The following is a 14,503-nucleotide window of genomic DNA, read 5'->3' as shown; positions in this document are numbered from 1 at the left end:
TTGACGTTCGCTAGCCACACAAAACAAAAACATCAACAACATAATAACCATAAATACGGCCCGGCCCTTTCTTATAAAATTAAATAAAAAACAACGTAATAAAACGTTGAGAATCAGCAACTAATGGTACGCAACTGCCGAGAAAATTCATTCCCCAACTTTGTATGTTATTACATTGTCACAATATTGGTACCAATAAATGGCGATGAAGAATCACTTTCCTGCTCCTTTTGTCAGACCAAGAGAACAGCACCGGGTAAGTCGAGGGGTGAAGGGAGGGGGCGGGATGACCAAGAGGCTATTCCGTATCGGAAGCAATAACAAAAAAAACAACTTGCATGCCCTCTACAATTCGAGTGACAGCTCGGACGATCAAAAGTTACGCCGATATAACGTCGGTTTTGCTTAAACGGGCGAAGTCAAATTCCCGATCGTGAAACGCTGCACCCACGCACACCTGCGACGCTACGCAGCAGACTGCCACATCGCTCTATCTAGATGTAGGTTTGCTTCACTGTGCTCGGCAAACCCGTCAAATTACGCCCCAACTGCACCGGAAACATCACTTTATTGGAGGCGTTAGTGGCCCTTATCACTCGCACTTCATTCTTTGCGGGCAGCCAAAGGCCTCAATAAAGCGCGCGAAAACGGCCATACGGGACGTATTGTCGGTTCTCCTAAACTAATCCATCCAGCGATTTCGATCCAGTATTTGAAAACGCGTTGCCAGGTACACGGTTGAGCTTGAAAACAACTTGTTCAGAAGAGAAGATCTGGCTTTCTTGCATCGAGCAGTCAGAGAAGGCCGAACCCAACGTAACGACTGAGTTTGTGTTTGCAGTGTTAACAGAGCCCTCGAGCTCTCTCGTAATGGAGAGCGATCCATTAGAAGAGAAAATAATAGCAATACTGAGTTTTGATGTGAGACTCTCTTCACGGCGAGAAGCGAGAAACACTAGGCCGAGCCCAAACTACCGGACTGGAATGAACCCTTCCACTGCCGGTGCTTACCGGTGCTGCCCATAGAGTGTGGTTACATTTTTCACCAGTTTTCAACTCTCGCAATCTAGTTCTCTTTGTTTCTATCTCTCTCTCTCTCTCCCTCCCTCCCTCCTTCCTTCCCTCTCCCTCCCTCCCTCCTTCCCTCCCTCACTACCACCCTCCCTCCCTCCCTACCACCCTCCCTCCCTCTCTCTGTCTCTCTCTGTCTCTCTCTTCTGTCCATTTCTTTTACTTCTTCTACTGTAACTTCTATATCGTTCATTCCAGAAACCAAGCTTTAGGCTTTGAGTCATGCGCTTCTTTCAGCTCCAGTGTACGTTCGACGATCGTTCGCACAGGCGGTGTGTATTTATTGTCCTTCTGAAGTAGCCCTTGAAACGGTTTTGGGTTTGCATCGATATTGAAACCAAGGTTGCATGTACAATAAAACAGCAAGGTACAACACAATAAGACGGTATTGATGGTTAAATCGAATAGATATCCACAGCACTCATAGGTGCGCAATGCGTATTGCGCCACTGATGGATTAGTGTATGTGCATGTGTGGGTGTTTATTTGTGTGTGCATTGCTTCGAGGCAATCAAATTTATAGTGTTCACCGACGAAAACACAAATCTTACGTACCAAAAATGATCGGCTATCCAAAAATACGATAGTATAAGTATTTAGCCTTGTCTTGTACGCACCGCACATCACATGCTATACGTGTGGTGACAGGGAATTCTAGGTTTTATCAACACGAACTGGGCTTATCCATCGTTTTACTATAATGCGAATGACTAAATGCATTTCAATTTGTATATGAAAAAATATGTTTGTTTATGGTTTAGAGATGATTTCCTGCAGTTTGGAAAACCCTTTACGGGATTTTTAATTATGCAGGTATTTTTGGGCTTAAAAGGATTTATTCAAAATCTGTATCATGACATTAACTGACGGCTGTTGTAGGGGGATTGTGTCAGCTTTTTAAGAATGCATTTACATATTAGAATATGGAATGAATCACATCAGTGGAGGAAAAGTGCATGTTAGTTGTGAGTGAGTAAGTTTGAATGAAACCGAACAACCCCCTCTTCGACCAATGAGAGCAACAAACGACGGTGTATGCATAAATGCATCGACTTCAACTTATCAACCTAACACTCAGATTGAATGTGTAACAGTAGAGTGAGTGATTTAAACGCCAGGAGTAGCTACAGACATCACCAATTCTACGCCAATGAGCTCTGAAATAGAAAATTAACTTAAAGACACCAACATCACCAATCACCAGCAGCTGATCTGCAGAAGAACAAGAGAAAACACCACGTGTAGCGAAGGTAAATTGAAAATTGAACTGTATTCTGGCTGTTTTGTTATTGATAGTCAGACAACATGTGCCGTAAATCATTGCCAAGAATTGAACTGAAAGAGTATGTAGTCTAGTGTTTCTTAGTTAAAGCACTATCAGAATTCCAAACTACTTTGGTTCATTCCTTCCCCAATCTGTTCAAAAAAATCATCAGGAAGTATATTGCTTTGTTCCATTGATAATTTGTTTTTGTCAATTTGTACCTTCCAAGGCACATTCAACCTCGCGCACTGTAGTAATACGTGCTGAGCAGTAAAGTAAGCACTTTGATTAGACAATCACACCTCGCTTCCCATTACCTTCTTTCCCATTTGTCGCAACACTTCCAGTGACTAAACCACCTCTCGTGGTACTGTTGTTGCGTTTCAAGTCTCGAGACACAATTATGGTCTCAATTGAATAATGTAAGCTCTGATTATGGTAGCACATTCCCGTTTGGCCCTAGGTGGTAGGCGATAGTGGTAGGCATGCTAATTGTAAAGTCGATTCTTGTGGAAGATTTCCTTCACACATTCCTCTGTATTCCTAATTCACGTTTACGTTTAACCCTTATGTGCGCGATCAGGTCTGCAAGATCTAACATTTTTGCTCATAAATTTTATCAAAAATTTTGTATTCAAGCTAAGCTTCCGGAGCTGGGAAGTTAAATGTGTACGAATCTCGTCTCGCTCATGACAAACACGTTTTTCGAAGGTCTTGGAATTTTGGAGAACTTTCATGCGCTTTTAAATAGTTTACTTATGACACATGTTTATAGCGCAGAGTGTTTTTGAAACTCGGGTAACTGTTTTTCTCGCAAAACTTTCGCGAGTTTGAGATGCTCTAAATACAGAAATAGAAGTAGAAATTGAGAACGAACTTCGATCAAGGTTTCGCAAGTTCCTCGGACAATTGGGGCATTATTCTTTTTGTTCTTGAGTATACTACTAATTTTACAAAAAGCTGCAAAATTCGTTTCGGCTAAAGTTACATTTTGAATAAATTAAACGTTCATTACAATCGGCATGTTCACGGTTTATATCTGACTATGAATATAGAATAAACAACAACAGTATTCGCTGGAAAATCGACGAAATTATCAGCACACATTTATTGATTTACTTATCCGGTTACTACAACCGCCGAGCAGTTCCGGCCTTCAATGAAGACTTTCTCCACCGCTCGCGATCGAGCGCCTTCGTCCATTAACGCATTGCGTTCTCATTCTCGCATTACTGTCCATGCAATACCGCTATCCCAAATGGGCCTACCATGCCTCTCCCGTCCTTGTGGACGACATTCATTCGACACTTTGCGAGCTGGTTCGTCGTTCGCCATTCTTATAATATACAGCTCATGGCACATGGCATGACTTACAGTACGCCGTTGTGCGTCGACCGCGTCGACACGAGATGTGAGTGAAATAGTTTTTTTCAGAATGTAGAATGACCTGTTAGCTGCTAGCACCCTAGCGCGAATCTTTCCCGTTATGTCGTTGTTAGCGCTGACTTTTGACCCTAGATATGAAAAGCATCGGACATAACAAAGATATAACCTATGGTTTTTTAGTTTTTTTTTAATTTTTTCACATAGTCTCCTTATAACTCTTCTCCAGCAATGCTCCCATCTCTGTAGCCCAAACTACTTGGTAAAGCAGCATTTTTCCCCTTTAAAGAAATTGTTTATAAAGGTGATTCCATCAGAATACTCAGAATCATAAACACGTTCTTGTGTTTCGTTAACGGTGGGCACGCAGGGCATCCACTTTGAACAGAGCTTTATCATAGTCAATGCTCATGCAATATAAAGCCAACACGTTCTTTTGATATTTTTACAATGTTAGTTCCGTCTCATTTTGACGTCCACTGTGTTCTGCATCATCGTGGTCGCTACGAGCACGTTTGAAGTCAGCAAACCAACGTTTTATTGTTGTTTCTGTTACGAATGCTTGCAGAAATGTTACGAGTTGACCACACGACAGTTTCCAAACGCCTGAGTGTGTTGGAAATGGTTAGAAAAATGTCTTATTGGGCTCCACATTAATTGAAAGAAAGAGACATTGAAGAAAGGAAAACCATTTGCGAATTACTGCTTGCATCCTTTAAACACCATAAAACGCCCAGAATGATAAACTATAGAGGCCTGATCGGTTCTCCGCACCGTATGCTCAAATCAACGTATTTTTTTTCTTGACATAACTTAAGAGGATAACCCTCTAATTAATTCAGGTATTAAAGTCAATTTGGTGAAGTTAATTTACCACTTTTTTAATCTCAGAAGAACGGACTAGGCCGCATTTATAATTTACCACTTTGTTATACTAGAATTCTTCTATCTCAATTAATTTGTTTTCGTTTTATTTTTTTTGCTTCTTACGCCGGCACGGTTCTTGTAGGACAACTGCTTCAAAACATACAGTTACCGCACATACCGCATATAGTGTGCATGTTTTAGTAGGCTTTTGTTGGGAGTACAAACCACCGGCCAACATCTATTGCTCATGATAAACAATCAGAAAACAACGGAAGAGAAAGCAAGAAAATAGAAAACCAAAAACGAAAAAGAGTAACTAAGCATTCTCTGTCGTGTTCTCGTTGTCTCTTCTGAAAGGCCACATCAAGCAAAAGCGCTACAACAAACATACTAATCAGTCGAAAAAATCATCAAAGATAACTAACCAGAGAACACTACTGGAAAAAACCTTATCGATTACGCAAAGTTACAAAACTTGAACGCATTTACACAGTTGTAGGCATTTCAAGATTGTCATATGGCATTGAAAGCAACGCGCTCGGAACAACTGGGACTGCTGGTGTTGGTGGTTCTAGTGAAGTTAGGCTGTTGTAATCAGTTGGCAGATCGTGTAGGAGCCATTATTTTCCCGGAAGAGCTGACTGACCAATATGATCCACTAACACAAACATATCGTATTGACACTTTGGCGAAAGAAAAGCGCGAATCCCCTATCGGACCACCAGAGATCGAGGCGAATGAGTATGTTGTCGACAGTGGGCCGCAGGACGATAGTCCGCCTCAACATGACGGGGACTTCAAAGAAGTAAGTAAAGTAGCTTAGAATCTCTTAGTTTATATTCAAGACTAGTTAAACCAAGTTGACTTTTCTTTATGGAAGTAAATAAAAACGTTCATTTCATCTGACAGTAATTTTGTATTGAATATTTATATACGGTTTAACATATCACTGATTTCAAGTGTGCGTTTACACTCGAGTGAACAGCGGGTACCTGACATGTTTAAAATTATGAGAAGCCCAGGAGTGTAACAGTCATATAAATTCCAGGGACTTGTAACTCTTCTCGTCTTCGTCTTCAACGTCTTCTCCTTCTTCGATAGTAGAATGGTGGATTGGAAAGATTTTTGGTGGATTGCTAACTTATTAGGACTTTCAATAAAATTTTTTTTTACGAACAGAGCAACCGAAATCCATCGTACTTTAATGGATATTTATGGTGAACATGCTCTTGCTGAAAGAACGTGTCAGTGTGGTTTCCGCGGTTTAAAAATCGTGATTTTGGCTTGCAAGGAAAAGAGCGACCTGGACAACCAAAAAAGTTTGATGATGAGGAATTGGCAATGCTCGATCAGAATGCATGTCAGACGCAAAAAGAACATGCAGAAATGTTAGGAGTTGTCCACACGGCAGTTTTCAAACACCTGAGTGCCATGGGAATGAATAGAAAAATGTCATATTGGGTTCCACATGAATTGAATGAAATAGACATTGAAAGAAGGTAAGCCATTTGCGGCGCAAAAACACAACGCATCATAGAGGTAGACTCGGGTGCGTTCGGTAGATTTGCCTCGAGACAGAGTTGCACAGCTCACTCTCAACGAAGCAGTCGTTTGTAAATCAAGATAAAATAATGTTTTCACAAGTATCAGCAAATAAAGACTATTTATACAAATGGCCACATCGCGCATCGCGTACAGCACCGTTTATTAACTCTGATAAGATTGTACAAAACTACTATACGCTCTGTCTTGGAGTACGGATGCATGAGCATCCGGGCCTCAAAAACAGCGTGGGATAAGATTATACAGGGTGGCCCATTAGGGATTCTTTTTTTCATTTGGGTAAAAAAAGGAAACACTGTTCTGAAAATTTTGTATCAAGGGTGCTACGTGGATTTCGTTTTTGATTTTCGATGTTGTGTTGCTATTCATGTCACTCATTTATGTTGACACGTTCGGCCATTTTGAGTGATCAGTAAATTTGTGTGTATAATGTATGCAACTGAAATTCTTTTTATACGATTTTTCTTTGTCTCACTTTAGCTACCGATTAGTTACGCGAAGCAACTATTGGAATTAAGGTCATCCTCCGATTTACTGAGCCTGCTGGATCCAGATTCGTTCGATCAGCGTATATTCATGAACTTAGGAGGTAAGAGGGTTATGCTGGGATTCAAAATTACCTTATACTTGACGCTGTTTACACAGTTAAAATAGGTTTTCCGATTCTCTTATGTGTAATATATTTTGATTCTTGAGGCATGGTTGAGTGGCTTGTAAAGCTAAGCTTGTTATCTGAGTATTAAAAAAAAAATTATATGTATATGTACATGGTGCGCCATTTAGCGTTCTTTTTTTCATTTGGTTATAAAAAACGGCTTAATATTTTTCGATGCTTGAACATTTATTTAAAAGGTTGATCCACCAAATTTATGTATAAAATACAATTTCGGTTGTAGGAAATTGGGAAACACGAAAAACTTATTTCCAAAGTGGTAGGTCTTCAACTCAAATAATACGATATTTGAAAAGCTCACTTCATTTAAGTTCATGTTCATCTCGGTGGTTATGTTAATAAGCAGAAGCTGAGCTGTCATTTTTGGGGTTCGGAAAATTCACACGTCGCGCTAAAGAAGCTAATACACCCAAAACGAGTGACTGTTTGTTGCGGATTTTGGTCTGACGAATATTTGGATAGCTGATAAATTGAAAATAATTAAGTTAATATTTAGTCACGTCACGCCATTTAGTCACGTCAATATAATGAAGTAAATATTTAGTCACGAGATTTACATACAGAATAATAGGCAAATCATTACACATTTTCAAACATAATTTGTATACTTTGGTAAGTTATATTTTCCTTTTCTTTTTTTATTTGATATGGTTCGCTTTTCGTTTTTTATTCAAAATACTTGGAACTTCGTGTACTCGGGGATCGTGTAATAGTATTCTGAACGAGTGCAGTGAGCTAGTAGTAGGACTAGTGTTCATATAACAATTATGTTGTTAAATTCTTTTACCCTTGTAAATAGTCTTGTAATGGAAGCCAGTATTCTCAAGAGATTCTTTCGTTTGGTATTTCTCTTTAGCTTTTTTGGTTTCTACAATTTTCTGGTATTTTTTTTTAATATTTTGTATGTGCTAGTTCTGTTCTATTATTTCTCGTAGTATTTTCTCGTTAGCTAGAATTCGCTGGCCGTCGATGTGTCAATCAGTCTAAAGAGGCCGTACGTTTTTCAGCAAGTTGAGGGAATCATTGAGTGGCTTTCACGATGGAATTGTTGTGGATTCTCCATATCGGTTAACCTACCCGCAAACACTTCTAATACGAAAGAAGAACTTCTGGTTTTGTTTTCGTAGCGTTTTGTTGTATTTCTTCGTTCCCATTTACACTTTTCGTCATTGCTAGTGTGAATCCTACCTAAAATTATTACAATGCTTGCTGCATTGCAGATCTGTGCACAGCAGTCGAAAATACACAAAAATAGTGTGTCGGTTTTCATGAGCCTGTTAATCCGCATCTCTTCTGGCCATCCGTGTATCCTCGTCATTCCAATAGTTTTATTGTATTTACTTTCTCGCATCTCCATCAGGTTTATCGATTGATCTTTTTTTTTCCTTGTTTGTACCGCATTTGAGGTTTAGTTCCTTGCAAAAGCGTGTTGCTCCCAGAAATGAACGTACTCCTTTTGTCAATGTCGAATATTTCATATTTTCCATGATCTTTACATTATTTTTTGCTGGTCTTACCGCATTTTGACGATGATATGCCCTAGATATGTTATTTCATTCAGGATCTAGCATTTCTTCGAGTCATGCTATGAATTATGCTTTTTTCTGATATCCACACAGGAAACCTCCTGATGCGACCATGAAACGATTGCTCATCCCCTTTTCTTTTTCCAATAATGCACTAATATGATTGTTGTGTCTGCGCTTATAGTTGCTGTACATTTGAGCTTTTTTTCTACAACTGCACAGCAAATTTCTTGTAGCTTGAAACTGTAGCCAGTCTCTACCTAAGTACACCGGCCCTAGTGGCCAGTCCTCCACATAGCTTGCCGCTGATTGCGTCGCACTCTCCTTCCAGCACGCACGTCTGCTTGGGCGTCTTCGAGCGCCTGACACCATCGGACATCCTCGTCGGGTTCAGCACCGCGCCGGGTTGCATGAGTAAACCGCTGTTCAGCAGAAAGCAGCGCCATCACCGCCCGTTGTATCGCGAAACTTCTGTCGCCTTCAATGCGCCGGATCCTCGACTGCAGGTTGGTCGCTCAATGTTTGCGGTCAATCCTCCACCGCTTTCTAGGAGTTGATGAGCACCCAGGCAGCCTAAGCTATGTCCATAGGCTGTTGTCTCCGTTACGCCGTTCGCTATTTGACTCTAGCTTCGGCGTCCACGTCTTCCGCTACCCGTCGCTACTCTTCTCTCCACGGGGATTGGCGGGGTTGCGGGCGCGGCAGTCATCTGCCAGTAGCTGCTCCCTCTCTCGCTCAAACTGTAGGCAGCAGAACATGACGAGTTTCGCAGATACCACGCTATAGAACACCAGCTGCAATCATAGGATCGGGGATCGTGTAAAACCTTTCTCGTGTCTCGGAAATATCTATGCCCCGTATGCACCTGATACAAGTGGAAGTCCACTCATCCATGTTTCAAGTAGACTCCATACTGTCTCTGAGAGAACAACGGTCCCTGGTGCCTGTGTTCAGCGTAGCGTAGCGGAGGCGTAGCACACGATGTTCCAGATCTAAGCAACGACAAGTCTTTCGGTGTCGCTGCTGAGCACTTGAACAGGGTGACGGTCGCAGGAGAAGATGGCTGGTCTCCTTGCGCGATTATCCACCCAAGGGTTGTTGTTGGTGAGCAGACGGTACAGTTCCAACACGAGCTACGTTTCTACCGTAGTCGCAAACAGCTTAGACCAGCAGGTCCTAGGCCAACAGGTGATGCGTCATGTTCAGCTGCAATGCCCTGACTGTTTCTGCTGGGTGTTTCCATTGCACCGTGACGGGCAGGTGTTGTGTAAGCCAGAGCACACTATGCACTTCGGTGCCTTATCTAGTACTGTACTGCACTTATCGAGTACTGGGCGGCCACCTGCACGATAAACATTTGGCAGCAGCTGTACATTTCGCATGATGATGTCCTTTTTCACCGCACTGCAAACAACTCGAAGTACTGTCAGCATTGCGGTAGACTCGAGTTGTGTGACCCCGTTTGAGGCATCTGAATCTGAGGCATCTGAATCTGAATGCCTCATCGTTTCCATCGTTTTTGGCAAGGCATTATTGTTACAGGTATTTGCATTTGGTGACAGTGGTGGGATGAAGCATTGCAAACTCAGGGACAAAATCATTGCACACTAAAACAAGGAGATTTATTTAAAGTTTTCGAAACTTATCATGATGGCAATAACTAAATATTAGTAACGTGTTTTTGCGTTTTCGCCAGTGGTCAGAAAACGTTAATCTACAGGGTGGTCAAAAATGCGTGCACTTGTTCATTTGGCTATAAAAAACACACGGTTGAATATTTTCGATGCTTGAACTTTTATTTGAAAAATAGATTCTTCACATTTATGTATATTTATGTATTTTGGTTGCAGAAAATTGAGAAATATGGAAAATTTATTTCCAAACCTACCTACCATGGTCGTCAACTCATCGGTGAAAAGCACATTTCATTGAAGCTCATTTCCACCTCGGTGGCTATGTTAATAAGCAGTATTGTTCGCAGTGCAGTATAAGGTTCGGAAAACCCACACATCGTTTAAGAGAAGCCAATACATCCACAACGAGTGACAGTTTGGTGTGGATTTTGCCTGATTGGTTTTTCGGCGAGATTGAAGCTGAGAGCTTGGACTGCATTTGGTTTGATCAGGTCGGAGCTAAGTGCCATACAGCGACAGCCACAATCGATATTTTACGCGAACAAACTAGCAATTATTGACAACCTCAAGACCTAAATTCAAATTGCTATTGCCGAAATAGGACCAGATACAATCGAAAATGTACTTAAAAATAGCTCGACCGAATGGGCTACTGCCAAACAAATCGTGGTGAACAATTGACCAAAATTGTTTTTCATAAAAAATTGAAGAATCAACCTGATAAAGAATCAATTTGATAAATGTTCGAGCATCAGCCGTTTTTGTTTTATAGCCAAATGAAAAAATGTTACAACATTGGTGTTTCGTTCAAAACTGGTTCTAATTTTATTCAACAACTTTTGTTTATATAAATACTAATTTCCAAATAGTAATAGTAATTCCCAGCTCCCGGGCGGTTCAGACGGTTAAAAAATTTCCACGGTCGCGTCCGGAATCCAAATCCCTTTTCTGTTCCAGCCCGATCGCTCTCGCCTAGACCGATCGATCGCGCCGAAGGACATTCACCCGATCGGCCTAGGTGAAAGGTCGCAAGAGACGAGATCGCTGTCCCGCGCAGGTGCAGCGTTTGTGGAGCGGGCTCTAGTGGCCGGTAGCGCACTCGTACCGACAGTTAGGCGTGCGGCGAATTCGCCGCTCGCTTAACTGACACTTATGTTTACAAAAAAATTATAATGTGTATGCGTCGGATATTTTGGTGTTCGTAAAACGTGTTATTTTCTGCGTATTACTTTTTCTTCTATTTATGTGTTATAATACCTACCTCGGATGACGCTTGCTGCAACTTGGGCTACTTGTATTCTGTGTCGTTATTTCGTTGTGTGCCTGTACCTAGACATCGGGCCTTTCTGATCTAGGTTTTTTTGGGTTTCGAATTTTGTCGAAAGTATTTGGTTCAGAAAGCTATGTGCTGAATGGTTGCCGCATTCGCTAACAATGGAACAAAAACACATTCGAATGCAACTTTCCCGTCAACATTTAGCGTTTAAAAAAGGTATAGATGATTTTGTGTGTCGATTCATCTTTGGCAAAAATTTAAACCATGACAATATGTACACAATTTGTCATTGAAAACCAATACGCGCTTACAATTGCGAAAGCCAACATAACAAAAACAATGTTAATCTATGTTGGTTTCTGTAACGATGTGTTTTTACTGTGTGACAACGACGTGCGTTACTCGGATTATGTTCAGAACGTATAAAAGATTTCATGACGAATGTTGTCTCACCTCTTCGTCCTTCCTCTCTCATTTTGTCATATACAAATGCATGAATGTCTATACAAATTCTCTCTTTGTCCCGGCTCTCTTTTTCTAATTGTCTTACTCATTTTTTGTTCGTTACTTTCACTCTTTGGGTGCACAGAGTACACTGGACGGGACGTTGGAGTTAATCCGGTTCCGGCTTCCTGCGAGCCGGAATCGCAACTTGTAAGTCTCCGACCGGAAAACCTAACCGGAACTCGCTACTACTTTTACCCAACGTGTACACGAGTGAAGCTTTGCAGCGGTTGCTGCAACACCAACCAGCTCGTCTGTGAAGCGGTAGCCAAACATACAATCCTGTACAAGGTAATTGTTCCACATTCTCGCTTATGTTCTTCCTCTCATTCCTATGTCTTATTCGTCCTTGCGAAAGGTAATAATTTTGGAGTACCGACCGAATGAGAAAGATCGCTTCTCTCACCTGGAGTTGGTACCGATCGAGGAGCATGTCAAGTGCAAGTGTCAATGCCGCATCAAAGAGACGCATTGCAACGAGCAGCAGGTTTACAATCCGTCCAACTGTCGATGTGAGTGCAATAATAGGGAGGAGCGCAACCGCTGCCTCCAGGAGCGCCAACTGAAGCAGTGGAACCCGGCCACGTGTAGTTGTGACTGCCTACCGCGCCCCGAGGAATGCACTAGCGGATCACTTTACGATCCTAGTGCTTGCAAGTGTTTACCGGTAAGCATCGAACGCCGTTCTCGCTAGACTGAGTAGTGTTGCCATCAAATGTGCCAACACTTGTGAGGTCAAACAAAACGAAAACAAATTAAACTTTACCAAGGAGAACTATAACGTGCAATGCTATTCTCTTTGAACACTGTTTATGTATCACATCGTACAATACCAAATGAATTGAATGACAAATACATCTCTCAAAGTGCGATGAATTTTCGTCTACTGGTGTAAGCAGAATGCTAGATTAGACATACGTGTTCCTTGCGGTACTTTGCACTTTGTTTGGTTTTGTGAACAAGAAGCTCTATGTTTCGCAACTTCATGAAAAAAATCATTCCTATTTGATTATAAATGAAAATGACACCCGAAGGAGAAATCTGTGATAAGATGCAATGCAATGCAATGATGCAATTTTCTCTTACCATTTCCTCCTTTCTACCTTTTCTTTTCTCTTTCACGTGCTTGTTTGGTCTGTCAATGGCCCTTTTGCACTTTCCTTCTATTAACGTTTATCCTATTTCTGCTTTTGTTGAATTCATGCAAATATTCTTATTTAATTTTTTTTTTATTTTCAATCATTTCTTCCCTTTCGTTTGCATTGAATCTACTTGTATCACATTCAGCTGTTCACTAGTCGCTGAATTCACACTTTTCATAATTCACACCTATTATAAGCCTTTCGTTCCAATAGCACGAGTCACACTAGCAACTACATCTTAACGTGTATAAAACAGAATAAGAAGGACAGGAACAACAAGGACCAGGGTATCTATGGAGGAGACCCAACGATGGTAACTGTTAGAGGTATAACTCTAGGAGTATCCTGTGACCTGAATTCTATTAGATATCCTAGCAATTTATTCCTGTCATTAAATGAAATACTAAACAAAACTTTATCCGATTATCCGTTACTTCCGTCTTGAAAAAAGGAAAGATAACGTTAGTGAATAATTTGAATAACTGTGTTTTCTTTTCATGTTCACGTTTTCACGTTCACCTAACACCTCTTTTGTATATACATATGAATAATTTCAAAATACTCTTCACTTGCGTACTTTTTGACACCCAATTTATGTTTGTCATAATGCTATTACAGTGAACACGCTGCTCTCTTCAAATAAATAGTCTTCTTCCTAATTCTATTCACTACTGTTTGTTTCTCTTGTATTTTCACACTTTGCAAACAATAGTACTAAACGAAAGGTTAGTAGCGAGTTTTTCCTCTTCTTCTCACCTTTATTTTAAGAGAAACGCTTGTTAGGGAAAATATGCTTTCTGACTTATCCAGAGATCGTTGTCGGAGTATCCATGCCTTGTCATATCAAGTAACTAATCACAGATTGTGGAATAAGTTGAATAACATTCCGATTAAAAGCTAGCTCTCGTATGATTCTCGTGACTAAACAGTAGAAGTTTGACCTTTTCTTTTTGTTGCATTTGTGCCTTAGACAAAATATATATATAAACGGCTTTCTTTGTTTTGCTAATTTTCATCACTATTTCTTTCATTCTGGGTGCGCTGCGGGTGGTGTTGCTTTTATCGTTTTCCGAAGCAAAATCTATGGAACGGACGTTTTCGGAACCAATCGCTCGAAGATCGTAGACGTTTGATCGTCAAACCTATGCCGGTCGCAAGAGGCATCAACTAAAGCGGAAATTCGACAGTCAACATCCAGCTCAATTTAATCGTTGATCCGATGAATGTATGAAGTTAGCTAAAAATAAAGAGAAAAAAATCGAAATGATTGTCGTTTTAAACTGAATTGAAATGAAATTGGTGCAAAATATCAGTGATAAGGCGATAAATATAGCTTCAGTGGCATCACCCCAAGGAGCAACTGCCATGGTATGTCCGTTTCACCGTCCGACGGACGGCAAATAACAGCAAAAACAGACGATTGTCAAAAAAGCTCACTTTATGGCACTTGTATTTTATGGCTATAAAGCTTTGTTGAAAATTATAGCTTATGGTATTTTTGCTATAATAGTAAAATTATTTTTTATTGTTTATTTTTTTATTTATTTTTTAAATACAAAATTATTTCGTTACCCAACGACGAACGTATAATCGTCAGGTT

The 14,503-nt window shown here is 40.6% G+C and overlaps 1 protein-coding gene across 12 annotated transcripts; it reads left to right on the top strand.

The window, feature by feature from the left end:
- Positions 1-1,324: 1,324 nt before the first annotated feature.
- On the top strand, positions 1,325-14,142 carry LOC128277751 (platelet-derived growth factor subunit A). 12 transcript variants are annotated; one of them, XM_053016627.1, is made up of 7 exons: positions 1,325-1,413; positions 1,992-2,321; positions 4,728-5,390; positions 6,629-6,737; positions 11,847-12,052; positions 12,120-12,428; positions 13,979-14,142. In XM_053016627.1, exons 3-7 carry the CDS (start codon positions 5,103-5,105, stop codon positions 14,072-14,074), a joined length of 1,008 nt encoding a protein of 335 aa, XP_052872587.1. In that variant the 5' UTR covers positions 1,325-1,413; positions 1,992-2,321; positions 4,728-5,102; the 3' UTR covers positions 14,075-14,142. The 12 variants fall into 12 exon arrangements, with proteins under 12 accessions (XP_052872587.1, XP_052872900.1, XP_052872666.1 ...); XM_053016940.1 differs by having other exon boundaries at positions 1,325-1,438; positions 1,951-2,321; positions 5,079-5,390; XM_053016706.1 differs by having other exon boundaries at positions 1,325-1,438; positions 1,951-2,321; positions 4,943-5,390.
- Positions 14,143-14,503: the final 361 nt, after the last annotated feature.

Source organism: Anopheles cruzii, chromosome X (assembly GCF_943734635.1).
Source record: "Anopheles cruzii chromosome X, idAnoCruzAS_RS32_06, whole genome shotgun sequence".
Lineage (NCBI taxonomy): Eukaryota > Metazoa > Arthropoda > Insecta > Diptera > Culicidae > Anopheles > Anopheles cruzii.
This window is presented reverse-complemented; position numbering and strand designations above follow the sequence as displayed.

Excerpts from the sequence above, each read along its gene's own strand:
- LOC128277751 (XM_053016627.1), top strand. The coding sequence starts at position 5,103 with ATGGCATTGAAAGCAACGCGCTCGGAACAACTGGGACTGCTGGTGTTG. Across the intron at positions 12,053-12,119 it reads AACATACAATCCTGTACAAG|GTAATAATTTTGGAGTACCG; the intron begins GTAATTGTTCCA and ends TCCTTGCGAAAG. Across the intron at positions 12,429-13,978 it reads GTGCTTGCAAGTGTTTACCG|CAAAATCTATGGAACGGACG; the intron begins GTAAGCATCGAA and ends CGTTTTCCGAAG.